The 12,479-nt window shown below is 48.2% G+C and overlaps 2 protein-coding genes across 2 annotated transcripts, besides 1 other annotated feature; both read left to right on the forward strand.

Annotated features, from left to right (window-relative positions):
• Positions 1-3,426: 3,426 nt before the first annotated feature.
• On the forward strand, positions 3,427-4,785 carry FPSE_05175 (uncharacterized protein; the record flags this gene model as incomplete). Its single annotated transcript, XM_009258293.1, has 2 exons — positions 3,427-3,785; positions 3,831-4,785. The coding sequence occupies 2 exons, from the start codon at positions 3,427-3,429 to the stop codon at positions 4,783-4,785; spliced, it is 1,314 nt and encodes a 437-aa protein (XP_009256568.1).
• A 3,519-nt stretch (positions 4,786-8,304) lies between these two features.
• FPSE_05176 (uncharacterized protein) lies at positions 8,305-9,781 on the forward strand (the record flags this gene model as incomplete). The annotated part of the gene is made up of 5 exons (XM_009258294.1): positions 8,305-8,536; positions 8,608-8,838; positions 8,920-8,993; positions 9,054-9,223; positions 9,286-9,781. The coding sequence occupies 5 exons, from the start codon at positions 8,305-8,307 to the stop codon at positions 9,779-9,781; spliced, it is 1,203 nt and encodes a 400-aa protein (XP_009256569.1).
• Positions 9,782-9,875: 94 nt separating this feature from the next.
• Positions 9,876-9,900: a microsatellite.
• The last annotated feature ends 2,579 nt before the right edge of the window (positions 9,901-12,479 follow it).

A 12,479-nucleotide genomic window follows, 5' to 3' on the forward strand; every position in this document is an offset into this window, starting at 1 on the left:
GAACCTGGAGAAACACAGTTTCCAGTTCTTGGGCTAAACCCCAGACTAGACCTAAAAAAGCAACGTCTCTTCGAGGTCGGTCCGAAAGGGCGCCAGCTCAGCTTGTTGGGCAAGGCTGAAGGAAGATTGGCTTGGGAAGTGAGAGGGCGGTGACTGGTGACGCAGCAACCACAGCCATGCTTGTACATAGTAGTACGTTGGACAGAAAGTAACTGCAAGGTCAGATCAGATCATATCCAAAGTCTGGGAGTAACATCAAATTTCAGGTGAACCCTGGGAGTAGTGAAAATCTGGCATATTATGTCAATGGGATGGTCCACTGAGATGCAACGTCGCATACAGCATACATACGGATACATGTCAGATCACTTCTGTCAGTTGTCACGAGCATGATTCTTAGTCAGCAAACTCAACTCGGCCACCCTGAACCAGCTGGTCAGGCCTTCCATCATCAATATTCCTTGGGTTGGTTCATATCAGCCAGTTCTGTTATGCTAGGAGGGTTTCGACAGTGTTGGCCTTCCTTCATCTTTAACTAACTACCACCACCTGTTTCGAGCCCAACATCTCACCATCGTGCATGGAAGGAGTGCAGACTCGATCCTTCACTCTCGTGTCTGGACCCAGCATGCCAACAAAACTCCATGAATCCAAATCACACCGTTGCCGCAGATCAGTGGATTCATCACACAGAGCCCGTAAGCCCGAAGCGAGCTAACAACTCGACATTCTGCTTTCTCCATATCTATTAGTCCAGACTCACCATGACATGACAATCTTATTTTTAACGCACAGGCTGTGTCGGACCTCGCCAAGAGGTGCAATTTTTTCCTCTTCCCCAGGGATTAAAGGGGGATCCATTGGAAACAAGCTATTGGAGCAAGTGGAGTTTTCTCCAGCGTAAACTCGTGAGATGCGCATGATGTGCTGACATGCTGATATGCTTCCAGAGTCCCAAGCGATGGACGCTAGGAGTATTGCTTCCGTCTATGTCATGCCACCATGCAGAGAAGAGCCCATCACAAACGAGCCTTACTATCTACTACTGCACTTCTAGAACTGCCTTATCTAGACAACAGGTCAAGGGTTAGCCACTTACCGGTGGACGGCGCCGTGATCGACATCAACGGCCCCACAGGTGCCCGTCCAGCCCCCGGCATTCCTGACGACTTATTACCCCGTTGACATATCGTGGCGTCGGTTATTGCCGAGATGTGTCAGATACGAAAAATGGTATTACTAACCGGTACTCCATCGAGACATCTCGATCCCAACTCGGCTGTTGGAGTTTGAGCGTAGCGCTCGATGCCTGGGGCAGTTATCGTTCAGATGCTGGAGTGTCGCCTTGCTGTTGATGAGCCATACTCGGTGGAAGACTGACATGGAAGTCATAAAATCATACTTGTTGCCAAAGTGTCCCTGATGGATTGGTCAGCCTCCGGTTCAAGATGAAGTGATGGGTCTAGATGTTTGTGAAGTACCTAAATTAACTCTCTGAACCACGAGTCCAGGCCGTCAACCTGCAGAGGAATACCAGCCTCTGCATCAACTTTAATATGTGCATTAATGGTGGCATAACGTTGGGCTCCTCCTGGCTTGCTGTACCTTCCAGCCACTTACCAGTTGACTTGTGACTTTCCAAGGGGGTGAACGATTGATCAAGCCCAGTATGTTCCAAGGGTTGAATTATGGCACAACTGGAATCTCGAGGCACATGTTCCCAACCAACAAAGTATTAGAAAAGTAGAAGTACCAGTCATACAGCATATTCAGGAGGCAAAAAAATATACAGTCGACTCGTCATATCAATCACAAGCTACGCAATAGTTCTCTGTACTGTCCTTCACAAGAACACGTCTGGACACTATCCGATGGCATTGCTATTCTTATAGCACTCACATGTACGAATAAAAAACTGGAATGGATGTTACGAATTGCATCTCACCTAAATGGTCACAGAAGCTACTGTCATGTAACGAAAAATTCGAGTTTTGTTATCACACAATGTACGGAGGCTTCATTGGAAACCCCTGAGCCATACGGGTAAGACATTGCGGGGCAATAGTAGAGGAACGGACCAAGAAAGATTGATCGTGAGCAGAAACTGTAGGAGTAGCTCTCTGAGATTGTTCAATTCAGACTCATCGTGACCAAATTCTGAGCAGTTGATCCAGCTCTCAAGACAAAGCGAGATCAATCCGCTATTCGACACGCAATGCCTAAGAGCAACGGGCAGAGATAAACCTGCCATCTATCACTCAAGCTGTCTCAGGTAGAACGTTTAATTGAGAGGTCAGGCATAGGATTCGGCAACTGTTTCGGATGGGAATCTCAGATTTCGGAGGTCCTCCCGACGGGTGCGAGTAACGGTCTTGCGACATGAACGAGAGACCTTGAGTTAGCTATCAAGTACAGAGTAGAGAGCATATGATAGGATTGAACAGACTATGATAATTAATCTACTAGAAATGAGGATATGCCCATGCATCGCTCAAGTATCTCCGAGTTACCATGTGCTCAGGCTGTGCTGGCCAAGGCCGGAGCGAGAAGTGGGATTGACTCGGCTCGCATGGGATGATCATGCAGGATTTACTTTAATAACTAAACCTTCAAATCTCGGCTTATGGGAAATTAAATCATCTAAGGGATCCTAAAGATGTACTGTCGTCCATCGCCAAAGAACGGTCCACTCCCAAACATCGACGTGTCCTTGCTTCCACTATCGTCCAACATCTGTGTCCCCATTAACAAATGCCTATTCAAAAGCTTGAATCATAACGGAGCGAAACCTGCACTTCTCTTGCCATCTCTCTTATCGAACCGAAGAGCGGTGTAGACGGACTTGTCAACCTTTTGGCAACTTCAACCGACATCAACGTTGCACTCCCAAACCTCCCCTTCGCCCCAAGGAAAACCTGACCTGCAGCGAGGTTGAACTTGGGCATTGCCGTCGGTCAGGATATGGTTCACGTCGCAAATGCCGGTTGAAAAGAAGAGAGCCTAAACCTGTTCGTTTGAACCAGTCGCACCAGACGCCGTTACCCCTATCTGTACAACCCAGCTGTTGCACGGTAATTAAAGAACAGAGGTTTTTGGTTGGAGTAGACTCATGCCACTGCATATTTGACAGAATATGCCGTGGTCTGTTTCCACGAAACGAAAAGAAACAAGGAAGAACAGGATGGGCAAACATGGCTCATGCCCAACGTGATAAGAAACTCGAATCCTTCAGTCATCCCCGAGCCAGCGGCCGTCCACGAAATGCTGTGCAATGAGAGCTTCATCTCTCTACTTAAGGAGGAACCTCTGTCTTTTGTTCAGGGGTTGTTTGTTTTGTTTTATGTCTCTTTGATACAAACTGAATAACCGAACGCTGATTCACTCTTTAGCTTTTTACAGTAGGGTTTTCTTGCTTCTACTTGCACCATGGGCGTCTTCAGCCTCCTTTTTGTTCTCCTGGCCTCGCTTGTTTCCATTGTGGTGGCTCAGATACCCTTCCCTCATTCTAGACAGCCCGTTCTTTCGGTCGAGGTTCTTCCTCCACTTCCAACCTCTGTTGCTCCTGAGCCGACAACTGTCTTGACTGTCGACTGTCTCTTCTGCTCTGTTACTGATGGCGAAGAAGTGCCTTCTGTTACCGAGTGGGATCCTAGTGTCGTTACGGTTACGGAGAAATTCACCGTAATCACGGATGAGTTTACTCGTGAGTACAGCACCACGTATGGAAAGTCTTCGGAAACGATTATCTGCGCGCCACCATGCCACACACTTGTCACTGTCCCTTGGTAAGAGGCCTCTTCTTGAGTTGGGAACATGCTAACGATGAACAGGAGGAGTGGCGAGTCCAAGGCTGCCGCAGTAACTCCATCGCCAATAATGACGTCGTGCATCACGATATACAACACCCCTGTCCCTTCGGTAGAGACGTTGACTTCTCCATACCTGTTGACCTCGACTTCATGCTCGACTACTTCTACGCATATGTCTCCCTGGACATGGGAGCAGCCTGGTACTTTGGTCTCGACTGGGCTGGCTTCGAGTGAACTCGGTATCCCCCCTCTGAGTTCAGTTGAGGCAGTGGAGTCGACGGTAACTTATGTACCAGAGGTCACAGACACTTTCGTCCTGACAAGCAAGACAAAGGTGACTCTCCCATGGTCTTTTGTATCTATCGAGACATCCTCCACTACCGAGACTTTGACAGAGTCGGTGACTGAGGAAGTCCCCGTCTCGGGGCCCTGCACAACAGACATCACGGTGACGATGACAAAGACCATCACCGAGACATGGGAGTCCAAGACGCCGTCAACCGCGACGCTGCTCCGTACTATATCGACAGTTCTTGTGGAGGCATATTCTACGTCGACGGGGGAGGTCGTGGTCGAAGGTACGAAGACCGAGTTGACTACGGTGGAGGCAGTGAGTTTGGGTGCAGATTGTTCCGAGACGCCAGGCAAATGTTGCGCAGCATGCTCAGTCACAGTTGAGTCTGATTCTGCAAGTGTAGAGACGATATCTTCGACTTTTGTATCGACTTTGACGACTGTCGAGGAGTATGTGTCGTCTGCTGGGGGTTCAGTAGTACCCGCCCCGTCCGAGACTGTGATCCCAGGAAGCGAGGTTTCATCTCCTACCACCTCGTTGACAGTCGTCGAAACAACCACTGTGTCTGGCTCGGAGACCGAGACGGACGGTGCAACCTCCGTTCAGACTGCGGGAGCCGCTCATGTGACAGCTGCGATGGGAATAGGGGCTATTTTTGGCCTGCTGGGTTTATTGGCTTGATGATCGACAACGGAGCAGTGAGTGTGCCCAGGATGGGCAGAGGTCTTGGAGAATGATTAATGGTACTCAGAGATTGGTGCGTCAAGCTTTTGATGGTTGCATAATGGACTTGTTTTCTAGGACGATGATCGCATCTGCGGCGTAATAGTTTGAGTTAGTTGTAGGATAGGACAGCAAACACGCAGCAAGTTAGGTCCACAACTCTGCACTTTCTTTTCATCAATGTAACGGAGCTGCTGTAAGCGCTGGTGAATTAGATGTGCAGCCAGCCCATCAATCTCGTATATCTCGTTGGTTTATGTAGGGCAGTCCCTGTCAGTCTCTACTATGTACTCACACATACATATACATACTGCACGAACGGGGCTTTAGTCAAGAATTCACGCTGTAAAGTGGAATTTGGCGTCAGAGGTTGCGGGCAGATGATCATTGTTTGGAACAAGGCGTGGGGCTTGGCCTGGTTGAGCGGCGTTTGCGGTGGATGGGTATCAGGTTGATCTTGTTTCCTCTACTAGAGCCAACACATCCCACATACCAAAGGCCAGCAACGCAGCCATGTCTCTCGATTGGGTGTCCTGATCGTGACGTGCTATCATATTTTGCTTCTGTGTTATTGACGAGTATACCCTCCATTGAAACCATGGCTTACCTCGGTCTGATGCCATCACACTGCCTCAAATGCAGAGCTTTTTTTTGGAGTATCCCAAAAGTACTCCGGACGAACTCCACGCCTAACTATGACACACCCTCAAGGTATATCCCGAGGTGGGCATCCAGAGAGATTCCCAGCTGCAAGTGCTTTTGTTCCGTGTCCCCGAACCGTTTCCCCCCAACTACTCCAGATGAATGATCCCGGCTAGTGAGAACATTCTGGCGTCAAGGGAAATTAAAGACCCATTTCCTAGAGACTTGGAACGTTTGCCGCAAAGGTAGGAGTGCCAAGAGCGTTGGGGCTAGCAGTGCTATTAAGAACATCACACTTGCGAGGCGCTAGCTTTAGAGTCTGGACATTTGCACATATTTATGCTCGGGACCACTGTAGTCTGGAGAGCATTAAAGAGTTTGCATACCTTTTTTGGTCAAGGGTAAGCCTAAAAGCTACCTTAATGCCAAATGCCTGTCGATTTAGTAGTAAGTCTGGCGATACTAGTTACCTCATGGAGCTCCGGGAAACGGGTACTATGGCCTCGCTTCTGCATCAAGATCTCGGTGAATGTTGCACAATTCGTTGGCTGAAACTTTAGGAGAAGCACTGAGGACAAACCGGTAGATTGTGGAGTGAATAAGTTGTCATGAAGCCGGAAAGGCGAACCGCGGCTTGGCTAAGGGCCAAGGGGACGACCCTGGCCGTGCTCAAGTGGTACAAGCAGGCTTGAAGAAGATCCCCTTTTGGCCATTGTAACGTGGAAAGAAGGCTAGTGGTGTTCTAGTCGTCAAGTGTGATCCATGTTAGGTACCCCCTAGGATTGACACCTTTCTTCATGTCAATGTTGGGCGTCACTGCCTGGCCAGCCGGGGCAGAGGAATCTCGCATGATGCCATCTATAGATGCACGCCAACTCAACCGAAGTTGCGACGCAGGAATTGCAACTTGCAATGCAGCTGTATGCTCAGTCTGATGTTGCAACGATGTGACTTGACGACACCTCAGGCTGCCTAGCTACGATCGTGCAGCTTGAGAAGGACCTCAAGGCGCTCACCCACTGGCCAAGTCGCCCCTCAACAGAAGTGGAACTGGAGAGCCCTAGTAGGGTGATCATGCACGCCATAGCTATAGACTAAGCGCGAGGACCACTATTCTCCAGCCGACATGTGCCTCTGACAGGGCCATCCTTGAGTGCGCAATGTGATACCTGGTTATCACTGATGCTCTCTGCCTAGTGCGTCGCAGCACAGACATGGGGCTTGCCCAAATGGTTACTAAGTAGTGGAATGTTTGCAGAACTGATCAAGATACATGAAGATGGCCTCAAGACAAGGGCTTCGGAGTTCGTTAAGCGTCGTTTGAGGACGAGTTGCTGCAATTATCATTGGCTCGGACATAGTAGCCGGGTGTTTGCCACGATATGTGATGATGTACATTTTCACATCGTGTAAGTAGTATGATGAGGTTGCAGCTTAGGGTCGTAGTCAATATACGATAAGAGGGTTGAGGAAGAGGAGTAGGAAGAGGTAGACTCACTTCACCTACTCAAAAGGGAATGAACTTATTATTTCCGCTTTCTGCAGAATACACTCCAATGGCGTAAGTTAAACTGAGATATTAAGGCATATTTACGCTACAGATAACGCTGCTCATGTAGAAGATGGAGTGTTTTGCTTGAGCAAGTCTATGCCACAAATACCCCTATTCGGATAATTAGTGCACCGTATCGAGGCAAAAAGCCGAGACATTTAAAATGAATTAAACATTCGCTCACCATTTCCTGCATACTTAATCCGTTTTGAACGTTTGTATTGACATATCCCAGAGGTACTTTTCCACTGACTGGGTATACTGTGAAAGTTTCTCTCAGTGCCACCCTGTTGCAGCCTAGCTCCTATCACTCCTTAACGTTTAAGATTGAGATGAGAAACAGTGTGACTACAGACGGTGGATCAGTATCTCGGCACGTGTAATGGTTGTCAATATGTATTCGAACCGGAACAATACAGGTACCCGCCTTGTGTCTTGTTCTAGCGCTGGCTAAGAGCCTAAGACCGGACAGCAATGTCGTGCAGCCGCAACCGGGTATAAGATCCTTAGTTTCATATCGATCAGCCTTGTATCTGTGGATTTCTCTACCCGGTGACTCTACCGAGGGTCCTGGTCAGCCTAACCAAAGGCCCTGTGGAATGGCAGTTGCACGGATGATAGCCCTATGACTTTCGGTGCGATTCGAAGATATTATCATGTTGATATAAAGAACCATAGTCGCGATTCACTGTGACATCGCCCAGTGTTAATAGAGTGGGAGCCTCCAACATCCAGGACTTATGCTTGGCTTTAAAAGGGTGCCATCCCAGCCCGGCCCAGCCCAGTGCATCAACACCCCCTTTCTCGACCAGCGCACCATGTCGACTTTGAAAATGAGGCCTTCAACCCTTTGCATCCGCCCCACGGCTTCTGCAACCAACAGCGAAGATATGTCGATAATAAGACCGGTCGGTCGTCTGGTCTGCGGCCCAGAGTGGACGACGATGTCAAGATGTGCACATTAAGACGCAATGTGATGACAACATGTCGATTTCTCGCCGGGGAGACATCCGGAAGACAACCAGCGGCTGTGGAGATCTTTTCTTTGTATCAATGCAGTCCGAAAAAGAGATGCCCGATTGTTGGATACCTCGAAACGTGGGATATCTGGTGCTGGGTGGCGGTTAAGGAGGAGACAAATTATGAACATAAATAGCTCAGGTCGCTTTCTCTAAAATTGAAGTTACAAGCACAATCAACCCTCAAAGCACAATCAAGTTCTAGCAATAACTCTTACCCTCCTCTTTGTTTCCTCAATCTTGAAGTTTTGTCCAGTTTCCAAAATGGCATCTCTCAGGGGTACTACTCAAGACATGCAACGCTCAGACAATGGCGTCGTTGGTGCAAACTCTGAAAGTTTCATTGGAGCTTTCCCTACCAAGGATGTCTCCAGCGCCGCTCTTACTGGTCCCCTCGTCTGGTCTGGTCAAGACTTCCAAGGAGACCAAACCTACACTCTCCGCCTAAGTGACGAGGAGGCTGGCGAAGTCGAGAGCGCCCTTGCCAGTTTCAAAGGTCAGTTTTAACTTAAACTAATTACTTGACTCAGCTATAGCTAGTTTTCTAACTGTATTTGACATTCCTAGCTCTCGGTCTCGATGGTGATGAAGTCTCGGCAGATAACTTCCCCCTCCCTAACCTATCTAGGCGCCTGCGTGCCAGCGCTGAGACTCTGCATCTCGGCAGAGGTTTCGTTGTTATCCGTGGCATTGATGGCTCCAAGTATACCGTTGAAGATAGTGTTACTATCTTTTTAGGTGTGGCCAGTTACATTGCCGATAAGCGCGGTCTCCAGGACCGAAAGGGGAACATGCTCTGTACGTTTTCAGAACCCCTGACTTGACGTTACTTGCCATATTATATTTTGGAAACGCGGGGCTTATATCTAACGCTTCCAGCCCATATAACTGATTCAAAAGAGTGGACTACTCCCGCTTACGCGCGTCATGGTATTCATACCAAAGGATCGCTGGTAGGCCTCAATAGCTATTACCTTCAGAAATGAGACTCCACCTAACAGTTCGCTACACAGCCTTTTCACACTGACATGGGATGTGACATTTTATCCCTTCAAGTCCGAGACAGCGCCAATAAGGGAGGAAATACCTATCTCAGTTCTTCCTGGGCCGTCTTCAACAAACTACTCGACCGCGAGCCTGAGGTCATCAAGACTCTGCTAATCCCCGACTGGCCCGTACAACTGTAAGACACTCTCGTATTCTTCAGCAGCGTGGTGAACAGCACTAACGATATGTCTCGGGCAGCTCCGGCCGCAAAACGACTTTCTATCTCGCTCCTGTTTTAACATTCCACGATGGAAAACTCCTCATCAGCCTCGATCCGCACCGCCTCGGCCCGCACCCGATATGGAAAAACGGTGTTCCTGCCCTCACAGAAGTTCAGCTAAATGCTCTCAAAGCTGTATCAGATGCTGCTTCGGAAGTTGAACTACAACTAAAGCTAGAGACGGGCGATCTCTTGTTCTTCAACAACCTTGCCCTCGTCCACCGCCGAGACGCCTACACAGACGATGATAAATCAGCACGGCATATGGTGAGACTTTGGCTTCGCAGTCAAAAGTACGGCTGGGCAATTCCTGATGGTCTGCTTCCTCCTTGGGAGGCTGCCTATGGAGAGAAACGCAAGCACAAGACTCGACACTACCCCATTGTCCCAATGCCGGAATATACTGCGCCGAAATATGTCACAAACTCGGCTTGCTTTGTGATGGAGGACTCGGATAGTTCTGATGAGGAATAGGGAGGAAAGTTGATAATATACAAGACACACGAATGGAATGACGTTTGATTTTGCCTCTCTTCTTAGTCTCCAGTCATTTCCGAGTCATGATATGGTTTTTGTTTTTGTTTTTGTTTTTGACGGGATATTCAGGCCCTTTTATGTTTCTGTCGCTTCCTCAAGTCCAGCCTCATGTGGTCGTTACGCTAGATAGCCCAGGTATGGATGTTTGGTACCAAGTAGCTAGCAGCCATTCTTTGGACAATGCAACCGACAATCGTGTCTGCCCACCCCTGTCTGGCATGTTTGTTCTCGGAAAATCTTTGTTGCGTGCCGCTCACACCCTGGACTGATTGGTCACACAGATTGACCAATTGATTCCTCATTAAGGAGTCAAATATTGGTTGCTGTAAGAATACATACTGCAAGCACTGACTACCTGCTGTAGATCTGCATTCCTCCCTCATTTCAATATCAGTCCATTCCTGAGTAGCCGTAAGATATAGTTATGCATGTTGATCCACAGTGAAAGAAACGTTGCTAGCTCAGGTGAGTTTCGAATACCTGTCGGTCGAGTTCTGAAACCTTGCCATTACTTGAGCACCGTCAGTGTCCTCGAACTAACGACGCAGTCATTCTGTAGTTTTCCGAATACGTGAAGCTGAGTCGATCTTGGTTACCTTAATGTTGATGTACATAATGTCTTTCAAGACAAGGGTTGTCTAGAAGATCTCGGGATATCCGATGTCCCCTGTCACTGAAATTGCATGAACACGTTCTTAAGAAGTGACCCTTGTCTAAAGACACGTTTGCAGTGACCAAACTCGTGAGAATCTGTACTAGAACTCGCCTAAATTGATGTTAAATATTTCCTTGTTGTGAATGACCAATCTTTCCGGTTTGACAGCGGGCCAAGCCTACCCCCTTACCCTGTACAGACTTCGGGAACCACACCCCTGCACAAATGTAACTGCCGAGACACACCACGGTGTGCATCAGACTAGTTACTCCGTAAAGACACCATAAACCTATCGTTCGTGAGAGTGGCTTATTAGAGACAGACGATTCCTCCCGCCTTGTTCGGCTGTCATATGATGATCCTGAGACAAATACATAGTTACAATCAGGTTCTAGTTTTGATTATCGGCAGGATAACGCGAGGTGAGAATGCTTGACTTGATTGGTTGCCGACAGTTGCGTCTCAGCTCTTGAATTGCGTTCAGTTCAGTTGAGTGATTCAAAGCTTCTTTTAATTACCTATCCACTCTCGTTCGAATTTACCCGTCTGGTAGCCTGTTCCCGAGACGGGCCGTCAAGGCAACTTAACCGATGCCGTCTCAGATGTCACTCAAGCGAAGATCCGAGATTTGTACAGAGTACAGAGTATTACCTACCCCTTCTATAGAATCATTACTGGGATGGTGACTTGCTCGAATACGAGATAGACAGCATCCTCGGTAATGCTATAAAGTCCGCAGTGGTTACAAATGTGCATTTCCACTTTTTTTATAGGTATCTTTTGGCCACAGATGAAAAAAGTATCCAATGAGAGATAATTATTCCAATATATGGATAGGGTTGATCTTCAAAGGAAATATAGAAGATTGGCCACTAAAAAAAGCCGTTCTATACGTAACTAAGTACCCAATGCACATTTGTAGCCCCTGAGGACTGTACTGTTGAAGAATAGTTGAAATTCAGAAACTCCAAAGATCACCATTGATTATGTCTATCCGACATTGTGATACGTGAGAGCAACACGGGATGTCAGTGACTTCTTATTCTTCTAATTGCTGTCGTTAACTTGAGGTTGAGCTCCGAAAAAGCCGAGATGGCCTATCCCTGTCGACAGAGCCAGCGAAACCTAAACCCTGTGCGGTTGACCACTCAGATCGACCGGTGAGGGCGGAATATGTTATATGTGGATCCAAGTAAGCCATCTAGCCGTACCGTTGATTGGTTGTATCGCTCGAGACAGGATCCATCTGTAAAGGACTGGGAAACCTTGAAAATTAGACGTTGATCTAGCATCAAATGTAAAAAGCATGTCGAATTTGAAACTCGCAAACCCTCAAAAGGCTGAGAAGAGTGATAGGAGTATGGCATATCATTTTTGATAGGCAATTGCCGCTCAAGATGCCCAACTGCATATCTGAACAAGGACCATTACATGTAGTCGACAAGGATGTGGTTGTCTCACTCAACGGCTTGGGAGTGGTAGAACCAATGCCCCTGCATCTTCCTCCAGGCAAGGGCTTGAGGGTGACGAGTGGATGAATCCTGGACACATCGCCTGAGGAAGGCTGCGGATATTGCTCCTGCATCGTCACTCTCATCGATCACGTATTCCCGACTGTCATCAGACCAGCAATACCTCGTTGCTGTACGAATATCGCATTATACAAAGAGGTATGGATAGATGCATCCCGATAGTTGCCAAGCTAACCGCAAGGGGCACTGCTTCTAGTTGCCGGTATGGATGCTGACGCCAATCGTTCAACTGAGAAACACGTAAGTGAATGAATGAACCATACTCCTCCCCATGCCAGCCCGGCTCTCTGGAGCGTAAATCTCGCGCCAGAGACCATCCACTGCAGAACACCTACCTGTAAAGTAACCTGCTCGTCAAGCTCTGGCAAAGCACATGCTTGACCGGACCCTGGAGCCACCTGCAGAGCCCTACTGGTTCAGGCAGTGTGTGACGACGCGGGGGGGGGGG

Source organism: Fusarium pseudograminearum, chromosome 1, assembly GCF_000303195.2.
Source record: "Fusarium pseudograminearum CS3096 chromosome 1, whole genome shotgun sequence".
Taxonomy (NCBI): Eukaryota; Fungi; Ascomycota; class Sordariomycetes; order Hypocreales; family Nectriaceae; genus Fusarium; species Fusarium pseudograminearum.